Below are 15,509 nucleotides of genomic sequence, written 5' to 3' on the forward strand. Positions count from 1 at the left end.
TGTGCCTATGCCAGGCCCAAACCAGTTTTCCCAAAACGTAATGGCTTCAAATAATTCTGCTGTATCTTACGGTTTTGAGGTCAGGAATTCACAAAGGCTCTGATGCTTCTACAGCACGTGGCGTTGACTGTGATCACTTGATGGCACTCAGCTGGCAGATGGACTGATCCTGAAGGGTCTAGGACATCTCCCTTCACAGGTCTGGTGGCCTGGGGGGATGGGGGCAGGGCCTGGAAGGCTGGGTGCAGCAGGGACTCTCTTCAGGCTCCTATACCTGGTCTCTCCAGCACGGCTGCCTCAGGGCAGCTCCGGATTCCCAGAGGCTATTCCAGATCGAGGCAGAGGCAGCAAGACTGCTTTCAACCCGGCCTTAGAAGTCACGTAGCAGTGCTCCTATCACCTCCTCCTGGCAGCAAACACGTCACAGAGCTAGCCCAGATTCAACAGCGAGAGACAGGAACAGCAAGGGGTATAAACGCCACAGTGGAGCAAGGCGTGGGGAGGGGGGCGCCCTCTCAATACTCAACAGCCCCGTAGGGCTGGTGGCCACCCTACGGGACAGGGCAGGTCTAGAAGGAGGAGTTGGGTGGCCCTCCCTCTGCAGGCTAAGTGGCTTGGTTGCTGGTAGAAGTCTGGGCCTGTGTTTAAGATGCAAGAACTCCCTCCCCGAGGGAGTCCTGCAATACCAACGCTGAAGAGAAAGAAAGGCAAATTACCAAGAAAATAAATGCTTTATTTTTCCCTCATATCCATAGCATATTAGTAATGATACACAATCACACAGAACCTTGCCTCTCTTGACAGAAAGCATATTCTTTTTTTTTTTTTTTTTTTTTTTACTTTTTGCCTTTTCTAGGGCCGCACCAGCGGCATACGGAGGTTCCCAGGCTAGGGGTCTAATCGCAGCCATGCAGCCGGCCTACACCAGAGCCACAGCAACACAGGATCCAGGCCGAATCTGTGACCTACACCACAGCTCATGGCAACGCCGGATCCTTAACCCACCAAGCAAGGCCAGGGATCGAACCTGCATCCTCACGGTTCCTAGTCAGATTCGTTAACCACTGTGCCACGATGGGAACTCCAAAGCATATTCTTTATTTGGACAAATTTTAAAAACGAAACACCCTGGCCTTGACCTGTGGCCAGCAAGCACATGACCCAGACAGGACATGACCAAATACATCTTTTCAGGTAAAAAGGGAGTGCTGGGGTTACCCAGGGATGCCCCTCCCGGGGGCTGGGGGCCCAGAGAGCCATAGAAAACAAGAGCTAAAGAGACTGCAGCCATCTGGATCAGCGCCTTGATTTACAGACCTCTGGGCACCTTCTGCATTCAGGGCTGAGCATGTGAATATGGGCATAAGAGGGGGTGGTTAAAGCCTGAAGGAAAAAAGCCCAAGGAGAAGTGGAAGCTGAAGGAAACAGGAGGAGTACTGAAGAAACACCTTATCCTCTGCCTCCTGCTGGTGTCAAATTAAGAAATGATCTGAGATTTTTAAAACAATGGGATTCTGGGGCACAGTTTTTAAAACCCACACAAACACAAACAAAAAATTCTTGCTAGAGACTCTTTAAAAAAATAAGTCTAGGAGTTCTCGGTGTGGCTCAGTGGGTTAAAAACCCGACCAGTATCCATGAGGATGCAGGTTGATCCCTGGCCTTGTTCAGTAGGTTAAGGATCTGACGTGTAGGTCACAGACACAGCTCAGATGTAGGTCGGCAGCTGCAGCTCAGAATCGCCCCCTCGCCTGGGAACCTGCATATGCTACAGGTGTGGCCCCTAAAAAAAAAGGTCTACAACTTTACAGCAAAAGTTTAGAGGTCAGTCCTGCTGGAACAGGGGATGGGGCTTGTTAATGGCGCATGGCTCTTTCCAGTCTTAGGAACCTCCAGTTGCTCAATGATGTTCGGAAAAGATACATAACATGACATTTGAACAGATGCCACTTTCCGTAAACAGAGAACTGGTCTCAGTTGTACAGACAGGGTTTTGTGGGAACAAAAGAACAAGGAAAATTTTAAACCCAGATTTTCTGTTTGATCCTCAGGAGAACGTGAGACATCTCAGACTAGGGAAAAAAGCAAAGTGATATGTAGAAAGGTCATTCTGAACATTTTTACCTTAAATGACAAGGAGAGACCAGGAAAAGACAAGGAAATGAATTTAAGATACTCAAAGTCCAAATATACGGATCCATTCATTTTCTGCTTCTTTTTTCAACAACTTGAGAAAACCTGCAGGAAGAATGGCCTGACTGAGCTGACCTTGTCTTCAGAGGGCTGAGAATGGACAAGCCTTGTTCCCCAGATGCTGGAGAAGGTCCTTCATCACCCATACGGGTGTCCAACATGGTGGGGCCTGGGGCCTCCCTGCACAAGACTCCTTGGACCTCATTACCTTCTACGTCTCAAAATGACCAAAACCGACACCTGCAGAGTAGTAAGGTATTCAGAAAACTTATTATAAGCAGGGCCATTTGGAGCTAAACATTCTTTTCTTAAACCTCCACTGCGGGTTCAGAACAAATGACCATTTCGTGCCAATTCATTTCTCTTGACTCCCATCAAGGCGAAGTGTAGAGTTTTGATCCAATTTTTAATCTGGCCTGAAAAAACATATTTCAGTGTTCCATGATTTGAAACCTCCTCTGAGACAGCAGGGGATTGAGTGGATTATGACTGTACATATGTGTATGTTTACATATTTGTGTCGGTTTCATTCATCAGAACTTACTAATCCTATTCCCTCTGGCAATCATGAGTACCAAGTCAACCTCATGGTAGGCAAAAAAGGGTGTGCACAATCCGACCCAACACACAACCACAAAACGGCTCCAGCACTCACTCAGGAGAAACAGTCCATGCCAACATCTTACTTGGCCCAGAACTCCCATTTACGCCCATTTACCCCCACCCCCGCTACCCCCAGTGGAAGCCCCCTTGAGGAATTCTCTCTGTACCCCTAAGGGGGTGAGTGTGGGGGTTCTAGCCAAGCCAGCATGACAGCAAGAAAAGGACGGCCCCAGAGGAGTCTCCAAGGACATAAAGTCCCAAACCAAAACCCAAAATGCAACACAATACCTTTGGGCTCACTACCAGGTAGCTTGTTGGGCGAAGGCCTGGCCAGTAATCGGGGTGGGTGGGGCCATCCCCAGGCTGGCGAAAGCCTGCATCTGTTTCTGCACAACTGGGAGCAGCAAGGGCAGCAGGACTGGGGGAGCCTCTCAACACAGTCCAGTCTCTGCAGTAGCCCAGAGACGCCCAGAAAGAGTTCTTGATGCAGTGAGCAGCAGGGCCTCACCGTCCTTGCTTTTCTTCTTTCTACTGCCCCGATGGGGCACTCCGAAGCCCAGGGCTGTGTCCTCCAGCTGCAGCCGAGGAGTCCTCTTCCGTGTTCAGGAGCCTCTCTGCTCTGAAAACACCAGCAAGGCCTCTCCAAGTCCACCCAGCAGGAGGCTGCAAGAAACAGCAAGGGGTCAGCTTTCTCCCTTCCTGGAGCCTCCATGGATGCACTGAGTTGCCTGGCATCCACTTACCACAAGGGCCAGCGATGCCCATCATCCTTGCCACTGAGCTGCTTGCCACACACACATACCCTGCCCCATCTGGAGATCAGGCCCAGGGACCACCCAGTCATCCCCTGCAAACTTCAGCTCTGTAGGGGGAGGGCAGTGGGCTGCAAGGTGGGTTGTGATTCCTCCCCTCTGGGAAGAAGGTAACGTGTCCCAACCATCCTGACCAGGTGACGGTGACTGCCCCTCAGGTAATGCTCTCTGGCAGAAATATAGGAAGGCTTCCCACAGAGCTACCTGGTGCTTTTTGCTATAGAGGGGTGACAGATTTAAAATCAGGCAGGTCTCCATAATCTTAAAATTAGTAAGCTGGAGATCTCTGAATCCTTTTATTTAGACCAACAGAACATTTAAAGACAAAATATAAATGGGGAGTGAATTTCCCACCAGAGCCATAAGAAATATGGTCAGTGATTTGAAAAATGAAAAAAATAGCAGGAGAACGGAAGACTGAGAAAACGAAGAGGTGGATGTTTTGACATGCCTGAAATGTAGCATATCCAAAGGTCCGCACATTTGCTATTTTAAACTTCTCAGTACACAACCTAGTGTCTGTCTGAATTAGTGTCATTCTTATCAAAAACTTTTTTAGGGTCTTTTTTTTTTTTAGGGCCACACCCACGACATATGGAGGTTCCCAGGCTAGGGGTCGAATCAGAGCTACAGCTCTCAGCCTACGCCAAAGCCGCAGCAATGCCAGATCCAAGCCACATCTGCGACTTACACCACAGCTCACGGCAACATTCGCATCCTTACCCCACTGAGCGAGGTCAGGGATTGAACCTGCATCCTCATGGATGCTAGTCAGATTTGCTTCCACTGAGCCATGACAGAAACTCCTCAAAAGCATTTTTAGGGAGTTCCCGTCGTGGCGCAGTGGTTAACGAATCCGACTAGGAACCATGAGGTTGTGGGTTTGGTCCCTGCCCTTGCTCAGTGGGTTAACGATCCGGCGTTGCCGTGAGCTGTGATGTAGGTTGCAGACGCGGCTCGGATCCTGCGTTGCTGTGGCTCTGGCGTAGGCTGGCGGCCACAGCTCCGATTCAACCCCTAGCCTGGGAACCTCCATATGCCGCGGGAGCGGCCCAAGAAATAGCAAAAAGACAAAAAAAAAAAAAAAAGGCATTTTTAAGGCCTGGTCTGGGCCATGAGCAAGGGATTGTGCTGCAGGTCCCCAGTGATGAAATGCTTTCATTTAAAGATGCCAACAGCCCTCTCAATTCCACCTTCTTCTTCCTTTTCTCTCCCATTTATGCACCCAGGAGCCCACTGCTCCAATACACCCACACACGATACACATTTTTAGGCTATGGCGCCTCCATATTTCTAACATATATCTGGAGGTACCAAATGTATGAAACACACATTGGCTGTGCATATCCTATTCCCAGAGAAAAATGTCACCTCTGTGGGTGACTCAGACATAAAGATAACTTGTACCGTGGACTGCTTCCAGTATGGGAGCGAACTGACTACATGTGAGAACAGAAAAACAATACGCAATCACTTGTGATGGAACATGATGGAGGATAATGTGAGGAAAAATAATGTATATATATGTATAACTGGGTCACTTTGCTGTACAGCAGAAATTGACAGAACACTGTAAATCAACTATAATAAAAAAAAAAAAATTTGGAGTTCCCATTGTGGCACACCAGAAACGAATGCAACTAGGAACCATGAGGTTGTGGGTTCAATCCCTGGCCTCGATCAGTGGGTTAAGGATCCAGCATTCCATGAGCTGTGGTATAGGTCTCAGACATAGCTTGGATCTGGCACTGCTGTGGCTGTGGCATAGGCTAAGAGCTGTAGCTCTGATTCGACCCCTAGCCTGGGAACCTCCATATGCTGCAGGTATGGCCCTAAAAAAAAGGCAAAAAAAAAAAATTTTTTTTTTGAAGTTTAGAAAATTGGGGGAAAAAAAAAGAAAAAAAGAAAAACAATAAGCAGAGTTCAAATTGCACTTCGGTGTTTTTAGCTAGGCAGAACTGGGCGTGTTGCTTTCCTCAGCTGTCCCTGGGGAGACAGTCTCATCTCACAGTCTCTGTGAGGCTTAAAGGACGTACTTGAAGCAACTGACCCCTGTGTGTGGCCTATAATGGACAAGCAATAAAATACTATCCTTTCCTCATCCACTACTGGCCCAGGGCAGCGATCCCTTCCTCGGCGGCCCTCGCAGCTGGCTGGCTTTCCCAGCTCTGCTTGAAAACTTCCTGTGAAGCACACATCCTGCTCTGCAAAGCTAGCTGTAGCTGTGGGATGTGGGCAAGCCGCTGCGGGCATCTTATTCGTGGCAGGTCCCTGGCACGTGGTTCCTCCTGCAACAGGAAGTCCTGCCTCATACTGACCCCACAGCAGCTTCCTATAACCTCACCAATGAGACCACGTTCTGCTTTTCAGAGCCACAGAGAACAAGTCCACGCCCGCCCCCCATCACCACCTGTCAACCCCGGAGAGTGGAAAAATGCCCTGAACCCCACCATCTCCTCTCTCAGATGATGTCAGGCCTCTTCCTGGGTGGAGGCAGAGAGAGGCACTAGTCAAGCAGCCAGACACTGGGATGTGGGCAGGAAGGATGACACCCCCCCCCGCCCCCACCAGCCTGCTAAAAACCAGGGAGGAGAGGAGAGGGGTACGAGGGAGACATCTGCCTGATAACTTAAGCTCCAAGCTGGAACATACATTCCTCTTTCCTACAGGAGAATTATCAGTAGTAACTGGAGTTCCTGTCGTGACTCAGCAGGTTAAGAACTCGACAGAGTGTCCATGAGGATGCAAGTTCGATCCCTGGCCTTGCTCAGTGTGTTAAGGATCTGGCATTGCCCCAAGCTGCGGCGTAGGTCACAGATATAGCTCCGACCCCTCGTTGCTGTGGCTGTGGCGTATGCTGGCAGCTGCAGCTCCAATTCGACCACTAGCCTGGGAACTTCCATATGCTGCGGGTGCAGCCTCAAAAAGAAAAAGAAACAGTGGCAATAAGCCGCTGGATTCTAACCCACACGGAACTCATAAGAATGTAACTGAGGTTCATGCTGACGTTAGGAACCAAATACATTTCTGAGGACTTTCCTAGGGTTATAATCATCATTTTATAGGACTGTTTCTGGGAGGCACTGGGGTCCAAGTTCCAAAAGACCACATTATGAAACATGACCCTTCTGTGCTTATCCCCGGTCTAGCTCAGGGACACAGATGCTGGCGGGTCCTACGGCCTCTTCTCTTTGGATGAAGAGGGAACTGGGAAGAGGAAGCCATTCGTTTCGTTCACAGGCTCCCCCTGAAGACCCAGCTTTCCCTTCTAAGCCAATCTGCTGTTTCCTTGCACATCCCTTAAGGAATGCACACACCATCTTCTTAAACCCCTGGCAAGCGCAGTCATCGTGACCTGATACAAGATCTGTACAAAACGTTGGCTTTGGAAGAGTTTTAGTTCTGCAGTGTAGCCGAGGGCTTGGTCACTCCATTAATCCTCCTTAATCAGCCAGGGAGAAGAACAAGGTATAAACTGGCTCTTTGCCACCCTCACTCCCGCAGCCTTAGAACAATGCTGAGCCATAATAACCTTGCATTTTCATCCCTTTGGCTTAGTGATTTAATGAAACACCAAGCGGCTTAGGGAATGCTGACATGAAAACAAACCTGGTTCCGTTTACTCTTAAGAGAGTCAGGGAGGTGAGCTTTGATGCTGTTTTCTAAACAGCGGGAGACACTGACATGGGGTGCAGGAATCTTAATAGCATTACAACTGTTTAAGGCAGAGCTTTCCTGAACTGTTTGCAAATCTTGTAATCCCCATCATTCCTGAAATGAACAAACTTCACGTAACTAAGACATAAACATCAGATTGCAGAGTGGAGCCAGCCAGAAATAGTCATCGCTCGCTTCTCTTCCAGGGGGTTATTTTCAGCACCTCTCCTGCTCTTTTCTCTCAACAAGAGCCAAAGGCCCCATCTCAATTTATTATTGTGATGACTCAATGAATTCCTATGGAACCCACCAGATGGACGGCAGAAACTGTATCCTTTTCCCGGCCTAGCACTTAACACCCAATAAATATTTGCTCAGTGAGTGATGGAATTCTTATACCTGCTCCCTCTTGTCCCATCTAGATTCCAAACTATTTTTGTTTTTCTCTCTTTTCCTCACCAAAACTAATGTACCATTCCCTTGGGGACTTGAGTGACACTTCAAAATCTGATCAATTACTCTGTGCTGAAAGGTAATGAGCATAGTTATTGAGAAGGTCCTTCTCAGCATTTCAAAGAGGAGGTTTCCCATTTTTAATTCAAATGGAAAACTGATAAGACGAGGTGGTTGTAAATGCATTTCAGGGTGTGTTGGGCGGAAGTTCTTTCCTCACCCCTATATTCACTCTTTCCACAAAAAGACTTGGGCAGTGTCTGAGCAGTCCTCTAAAAGTTAAAGGCAGAGACACCTTTATTCAGAGATGATTTAAGATCATTTTCTAAAGGCTCTCAGTGTTAGTGAGGCTTGGGCTAGGATCAAACGCAAGTGATGCTCATGCGTGTACCCCAGGATCAAGGGCAGGCTCAGTGAATGATGGACAAAGGCGAGAAGCTGATCTCGAAATCCTACAAACAAAGAGGTCATGTTTTGGTTATTCCTGTCTCTCCTTGTACCTCAACTATCCCACAGAGAAGAGTGACTCTCCTCTTCTAAAGAGGATTCAAAGAGGAAGCCCTCACAACCAATTCTTCTCAACCGGAACACTGCCCACAGTTTAGGATTTTTGTTTGTTTGTTTTCCATGTGTTGAATCCTCTTTGCTGAAATTTTGGAATAGAGGTAATTCATCTGGATATACACCTTAATTGATTAAAAAATGAATAACTATTAATCTGGATACTGAAATTACTGGACGTGCAACAGATATTCAAATCCTGGGCTTTGATCATTAAAAACAAGAGAATTAGCTGGACAAGAGCAGTTGCATTTAATTAAAGGCTTTACAAGTTGACCAATGTTGGGGGCTTAGGTTTATCACTTTTCTCAGGTACAGGATTTAGAAGGCTGGCACCTGTTGATTCAGCAAGCATTTAGTGCCAGGCAGTGACATGAAGGTGAATGAAACAGCCCCTTCCTGGGGAGCTCCAGAGGCAGGTAGGTGGGGAGAGTGCACCTGTCATGCCCTGTGGTACATGCTGATGGCTGGTACACAGAACGGGTAGGAGGGGCTGCTGAGGATTTGACCTTGGAGCTGATCCAAATCTCTAATGAGGAGATAAGCCAGTTCCTTAAGAGCTTGATGAAATTTCAAATGGCATTTTCTCCACTAACCATCACAAACCTTTAGATCCGTAAATTCCCAACTGGGGTGATTCTGCCCCCAAAGGGAGCCTGGACCATGTCTGGAGACATTTTGGGTTGTTACAACTGAAAGGAGGCTACAGGCATCTAGTGAGGTGAGGCTCAGGTTTGCTGCTTAAAATCCTACCAGGCACAGGACAGCCCCTCACCACAGAGAATTATCAGACCCCAAACATCAACAGTGCTGAAGGTGAAAACCCTACTTTAGATGATGAGCTATTTTGCGCATCTAAGCTATTGCCCATCCAAGAAGGTGGACAATGACTTGTGCCCTCCTAGATGGTGACCTTGCTGGGGTCTTGGACTGTGCCTGTTGCCTCAGAGCTCAGCAAGCATTTCTTGTACAGTGAGTGAACACACAAGCAAAGGGAGGCAAGGACGTTGGCTGACACAGGGTCCCCCAGCCTCAGCCAGCCTGCAGTGGCAGCAGCCGTGCTGACTCGAGCCATGCCCACGTGAAGGGGCAGCCTTTTCCACCCCAGCAGCTTCTGCCATGTGGAAGTGCAGGCCCAGCTTAATAGCTGTTTCATATTTTTTCTTTTTTCCATTATAGAGCCGCACCTGCAGCATCTGGAAGTTCCCAGGCTAGCAGTCGAACCAGGGCTGTTAGCAGCCAGCCTATACCACAGCCAGGCCATGCCAGATCCAAGCCACATCTGTGACCTAAGCTGCAGCTTGTGGCAACGCCATATCCTGAACCCACTGAGCAAGGCCAGGGATCAAACCCACATCTTCAGTGGATTAGTCAGGTTCTTAATCCACTGAGCCACAATGGGAACTCCCATATTTTCAAAGAATCTGGAAATCTGGACTTTTAAGGGGAAATCACCTGAGTTCTCAATGTTGACTAATTTGAAATTTGAAAATCAAAAAAGAAGAAACAATAACACTACAGGCAAACACAGTAGGTCCAAACAGAACAGGCCTGCAGCCCTGCCTTTTGTGACTTCTGATCAGTTTCAGCCCCCTCTGGACAGAGACCAGCCACGGATCCCTGCCCAGGATCTGAGAGCTGGTTCTCCAGTTGTAGCTTGAGCACACCCAGCATGTGGACAATGCAGACCAGCTCTGTGCAAAAGACAGGAAATCTGAAACACAGTCCGACACTCCTCTTCGGGTGGTTCACTTTGCGGTTGGAAAATTCTTTGAGGCTGAAAACACACCACCCTTAAACTCAAAAGTTCTCAAAAATCAGGAAATTCCAAAGTCAAGGTTCCTTTTGCAATAATCACACATGCTGTTTCCTTGATTTGGGTACACGCAGCCCTTCTTTCCATCTTGTTCAGGGCATACCATGAAGTTCACAGGATGTGGCACAGCCTGGAGACACAGCCTCGCACGGACAGCTGCTGTGACCTTCAGACCAGTCACATCCTCCATGCTGGAGAGCATCTCATGCCTATTTCTACACTCAGGTCAACACCTGGGGTTTGCTTCTTTGTTTGTTTTTAGTTTCCTCTAAATTATGTACAATTTCAACCTTATTGATGAGGTTTATTTGTAAGAAAGAAAAATACTGTCAAGAACTGAGTTGAGGAGTTCCTGCCATGGCACAGTGGAATCTGACTGCAGTGGGTTGGGTCGCTACAGAGGTGCCAGTTTGATCTCTGGCCCAGTGCAGTGGGTTAAAGGATCTGGTATTGCCACAACTACGGCTTGGACTCAATCCCTGGCCCAGGAACTTCCATATGCCAACGGAGCAGCCATTAAAAAAAACAAACAAACAAACAAACAAAAAAACGAGGCATTCCCATTGTGGCTCCACAGAAGTGAACCCAACTAGTATCCATGAGGATACAGGTTCAATCCCTGGTCTCGCTCAGTGGATTAAGGATCCAGCATTGCCATGAGTTATGGCGTAGGTCACAGACGTGGCTCTGATCTGGCATTGCTGTGGCTGTGGTGTGGGCCGGCAGCTGTAGCTCCAATTTGACCCCTAGCCTGGGAACTTCCATGTGCCACAAGTGTGCCACTAAAAAGCAAAAAATAAAAATAAAAAAAATAATTGAGATGATCACTATGAAGGTAAGATACAGACATTTGGGGAGAGTCTCAAGGCTGCACCAAAATATCTTGATGGTTGGGTTTGGAAGGTCAGCCTGCCCACCATTTGTGCCCTGCCTTCCCAGAAGGACAGGTGCAATGGAAGAAGGAGGGGGGAGAACTAGCACCTGCCCATATCCCCAGCTCCAGTTCCAAATCATTAAGTCTCACCATTAGCATCTCCCGCTCCTCCATCCTTCCCTGCCTTCCTGGGGCCGGAGGGACCAAATCCTCTTCCACCCACAGCCTAGCTAAGCCTCTCCCTTCTGCATAAGGTCTAGTTTCAAGCCAATTCCCAGGGCCTCCTGCTCACCCCAGCCTCTCTCTCCCCTCATCTTCACCTCCATTGTGCAAACAGTTACTATCCTATCGAACAAATTATGATTTCTCGTTCTGAAAACTCCTTGAGGCCCTGGATAATGTCTTATGCTTCTTAATGACTTCCCTATGCTTTGCATACAGCAGTCACTCAAATATTTTTAGTTGACTCATAGAATTATAGCTTACACTATTAGAAACCTGCGGCAATGAGATCTTTTCCCTAAAAATGTTCCACTGGACATTCTTAGCTCACTGTCAGCCCCTGAACAAGAAAGAGCTATGGCAGTATCCCCGGTAAGGATCCTTCTACTGCTGCTGAATCAACTGGATTCTCTTTATAAAAGATCAGACTAGTGGGAAGAGAAACATGTGGCCAATTTGTCTTCATCTCCCTATGACACATTCTACTCACACATTATCTACACTGATGGTAGGTCCTCAGCGTTTCCTCATACATTTCTAAGGCAGTGTGTGGAGTTTATGGGATCTTGGATACACACAGACCTGTGTATGAATCCTGGGCCAGTTACCAAGTAGCTCTAAAATCTTGGGACCATCAATTAAATGTCTCTGAATTTCGCTTCCTCCTCTTTAAAATGGGGCTAACTTGGAGGGTTGTTGTGAAAGTCAATGCGATAATACTAATATGAATATGTTTGAAATATAGTAGCTGCTCAATAAATGGTTGGATGAAACAGAGGAACTGGGAGGAGGAAAGAAAAGAGGAGAGTGTAGGAGTATTTCTCAATTTTTCTTTTTCTTCCATTTTTCTTCTTGGAGCAAGAAATGCCCTCATTAGGTGCTCCTGAGAGAGGCTGAAAATCGCATTCACTGAACCCTTCAAGCAAAAAGATTCATTTCTGTCAGTCTGGATGGTTTAGATTTGGACCTGCCCCTCTAGCAAGGAAATGAGCCAACAATAGACATTCTAGGAGCAACGACTTTTCACTTGTATCCAAGAGATTTTCCTGGCACATATTAGGACCCAGGAAATATATGTTGAACAAAGCCCTTCCGGCCCAAAGTCACCTCTTGGACTTCTTCAGCATGGTACTGCCCAGAGCCTGTCCTATCCTCTCGTTTATCCTGCAAGAACCTCATACTGATTGATGTTAAAAATTACACCTTTGTGTGTGTGTGTGTGTGTGTGTGTGTGTGTGTGTGGCTATGACAGCACCGGGGGACTATTCTGGGAGAGGGGAGCCTGGCCACATGGGCACCAGGGCCGGCCCCCACCAACACAGCACTGCAGTTTTTGAGCAAACAGGTGACAATTCTGCAGGTCTCATGTGCAAACAAAGGCAAAAATTGGGGTTGGGGGGAGTCAACCCTTAGGATTACCCTCATCCCAAGCATGAGGAAAAAATACTGATTTTCTACAACTATGCCTTATTTGAGCAAAGATGGGCAATAACATGCTTTTCTTACCATGATGCTGGTAACAACCTATAAAAACCTATTCCAAAACTTGTCTGTGTTTCAATTCTGGAGTGCCATTCCGGGGGCAGGGGGCTGGCAGGGAAGGCCTGCCAAACAATATATCCAAACTGGCATGGAAGTAAGCATTATCTTTAAGTGGCCCTAGGCTTGGTTTTAATTAATTAATTTATTTTTCCTTTTTATGGCCACACCTGCAGCATATGGAAGTTCCTGAGCTAAGGGTCAAATCAGAACTGAAGCTGCCAGCCTACCCCACAGCCACAGCAATGCCAGATCTTTAATCCACTGATCAAGGCCAGGGCTCGAACCTGCATCTTCACAGACACCGGTCAGGTTCTTAACCCACTGAGCCACAATGGGAACGCCTTTGTTTTGAAAACAGAGGTTAGGAGACCAGTACGTAGCAACAGCAACTATGAACTAGTCTCCATCATGTGCTGCGTGAGTGACTTAGGCCAGGCAGCAGGAGCCGTGGTCACAGGGGAGGGACACTGTGTGTCACCAGGCCAGCAGCCTGCAGGCCAGGTGAAGACTTGGCAAGGACTAACCCCTTCTCGCGTGGCTGAGAGGCTCATCTTGCTCGACAAGCACCACTCGGTGTGGTTTCCCTCTGCAGACGATGGAGCCCACCTCACTCGGCAAGGCCAACCCAGACCAAGAGTCTACTGTTCTCAACATTGAACCACACTGGTGTGACTTATGGCAAGTGGAGAGAGTGGAAACAAAGGAGAGCCAACCTTAACTTTTCACTCCATGCGTTTCTGTCCTGTCCTGAATGTCTCACCAATAGCATGCACTACGATATAATCCTAAAATACCTAAGTATGTACCCTCAAACAAAGTGTACCCACTGATAAGGGGAGCGACAGCAGCCTTAACAGTTTATTATTATTATTATAATTATTATTATTTGTCTTTTTGCCTTTTCTAGGGCCACTCCCGCGGCATATGGAAGTTCCCAGGCTAGGGATCTAATCAGAGCTGTAGCCACTGGCCTAGGCCAGAGCCACAGCAAGGCGGGAGCTGAGCTGCATCTTCGACCTACACCACAGCTCATGGCAATGCCGGATCCCTAACCCACCGAACAAAGGCAGGGATTAAACCCAAAACCTCATGGTTCCTAGTGGGACTCGTTAACCACTGCGCCACAACGGGAACTCCAAACAGTTTAAACTCACCGTCTCTCCCCACCTTGCCTTCGCCTTCCCTGAAGATGATGACCACAACCCCTGGTGATGATCACATCAGTCGGCTGGAATATTAGCAAGCCGGAGCAGGTGGAAGTCTGAACGTGGTCAGCTCACCGATGGGTGGAATCTGTATGGGGAGTTCAGGGGCAAAATCCTATCTTCCACACAGCAGATCGAGGAATGCTTTGCTCAAAATCCTCTGCTCACTTCCCTTCTTCACTCAGGATAAAGCCGCACCCTCACAATGGCCTTTAAGACCCCGCAGGGCCAGCCACCAACTCTCTCTCCAGCATCACCTCCTATTAGTCTCCCCTATCAACCTGCTCCGGCCACACTGCTCCCTGAGCAGCCCAAACATATGCCCACCTCAGGGCCTTTGCACTTGCTCTTCTCCTTGAAGTCCCCAGGGCTCACCCACCCAATTTCCTTCAGGTCTCTGCTCAAATATAGGAGGGAGAGGCAGTGCTGTATTTGAGCAAATGGCTGAGGGCATTCTAAACAAGGAAGGATGTGGAGCTGGCTTACGAGAAAATGAACTGAAGTATCAAAGGGGAAAAACACAAACATAGTTACAGTTATAGCTACAGTTACATGCACATATAATTGATGGTTCACCAGTAGTGGCTACTGCTGTGTGGGTGAGTGGCTGAAAGGTGTCCTGGTGAGGCTCTGTTTCCTGCTCTGGGTGCTGCCTGTAGTAGGTATGGGATATTCAGTTTGTGAAAATATTCATGATATATGCATTCTTCTGAATGTATATTCATATGTCCCTAAAATATATACCCCAAACGCACAACCTTTCTTCAACTTTTGAGAGCAGATATCAGTATCCCAAGGAAATCCAAACAACTAATTTGCTTCTTCTTTCTCTTTGCAAAAAAGACTTACCATCCCACAGTGCCCCTGGTCAGGATGGTATCAAACAGCAATATCGATAAAGCAGCCGTGATCACCTGCAGAAATAATGTCAACAAAAGGTCAGCAGAGCAGCAGGAGCTCGGTAACCTTCTCTAAAGCCATTTTTCACAAGCTCAGTTGGCGCTAATTCAGATCCCAGACATCAGACGTCTCCCCACTTTTGTATCTTTTTCCCCACACACTTCCTAGCCTCCTGAACTTAGCAGAAAATGCTAAGTCCTAGCCTATTTTGAGGTGAGAATCTTTGAAGAGACATTTAACTTCTGAACTCTCCAAAAGAGGAGTCACAGAGCCAGCATCTCAGTCATCTCTCCAGGGCAGGGGCACAGCAAGAAGCCCTGTTTCCATCTTGTCTCAGCTGCACAAAAACCATCCCCAAGGTCAGAAGTACTCATTCACCTGTTCCCAGATACGCCAGCTAAAAACCTAGCCCTCAACCTGCCTTTGCCTACAGCACCATCTCTCGCTCTGTCAAACGCCCCTGTCTTGCTGGCTCATGACATACAGTCCTGGAAACCAGGTGTATCCTAAGGGAGGGGCCAATGAAATCATTTTTTATTTTTTATTTTACTTTTTTTATTTTTTGCTTTTTCAGGGCTACACCCGCGGCATATGGAAGTTTCCAGGCTAGGTATCGAATTGGAGCTACAGCTGCTGGCCTGTGCCACAGTCACAGCAACTCCAGATCCAAG

At 47.8% G+C, this 15,509-nt stretch overlaps 1 protein-coding gene across 4 annotated transcripts in view; it reads right to left on the minus strand.

The window, feature by feature from the left end:
• Positions 1-15,509, minus strand: part of TMEM241 (transmembrane protein 241) — a 102,171-nt gene that overhangs the window by 4,570 nt on the left and 82,092 nt on the right. For 2 of the 4 annotated variants that reach the window (XM_021097749.1, XM_021097745.1), the window contains 2 exons: positions 14,788-14,852; positions 713-3,459 (listed from right to left, as the gene is read on the minus strand). In XM_021097749.1, coding sequence (XP_020953408.1) covers positions 3,399-3,459; positions 14,788-14,852 — 126 coding nt within the window. In that variant the 3' untranslated portion in view covers positions 713-3,398. Of the gene's footprint in view, positions 1-712; positions 3,460-13,887; positions 14,027-14,787; positions 14,853-15,509 lie in introns of those variants that run through there. The other 2 variants (XR_002345439.1, XR_002345438.1) reach the window with 2 other exon arrangements.

The sequence above is a fragment of the Sus scrofa genome, chromosome 6 (assembly GCF_000003025.6).
Source record: "Sus scrofa isolate TJ Tabasco breed Duroc chromosome 6, Sscrofa11.1, whole genome shotgun sequence".
In the NCBI taxonomy this organism is placed as follows: domain Eukaryota; kingdom Metazoa; phylum Chordata; class Mammalia; order Artiodactyla; family Suidae; genus Sus; species Sus scrofa.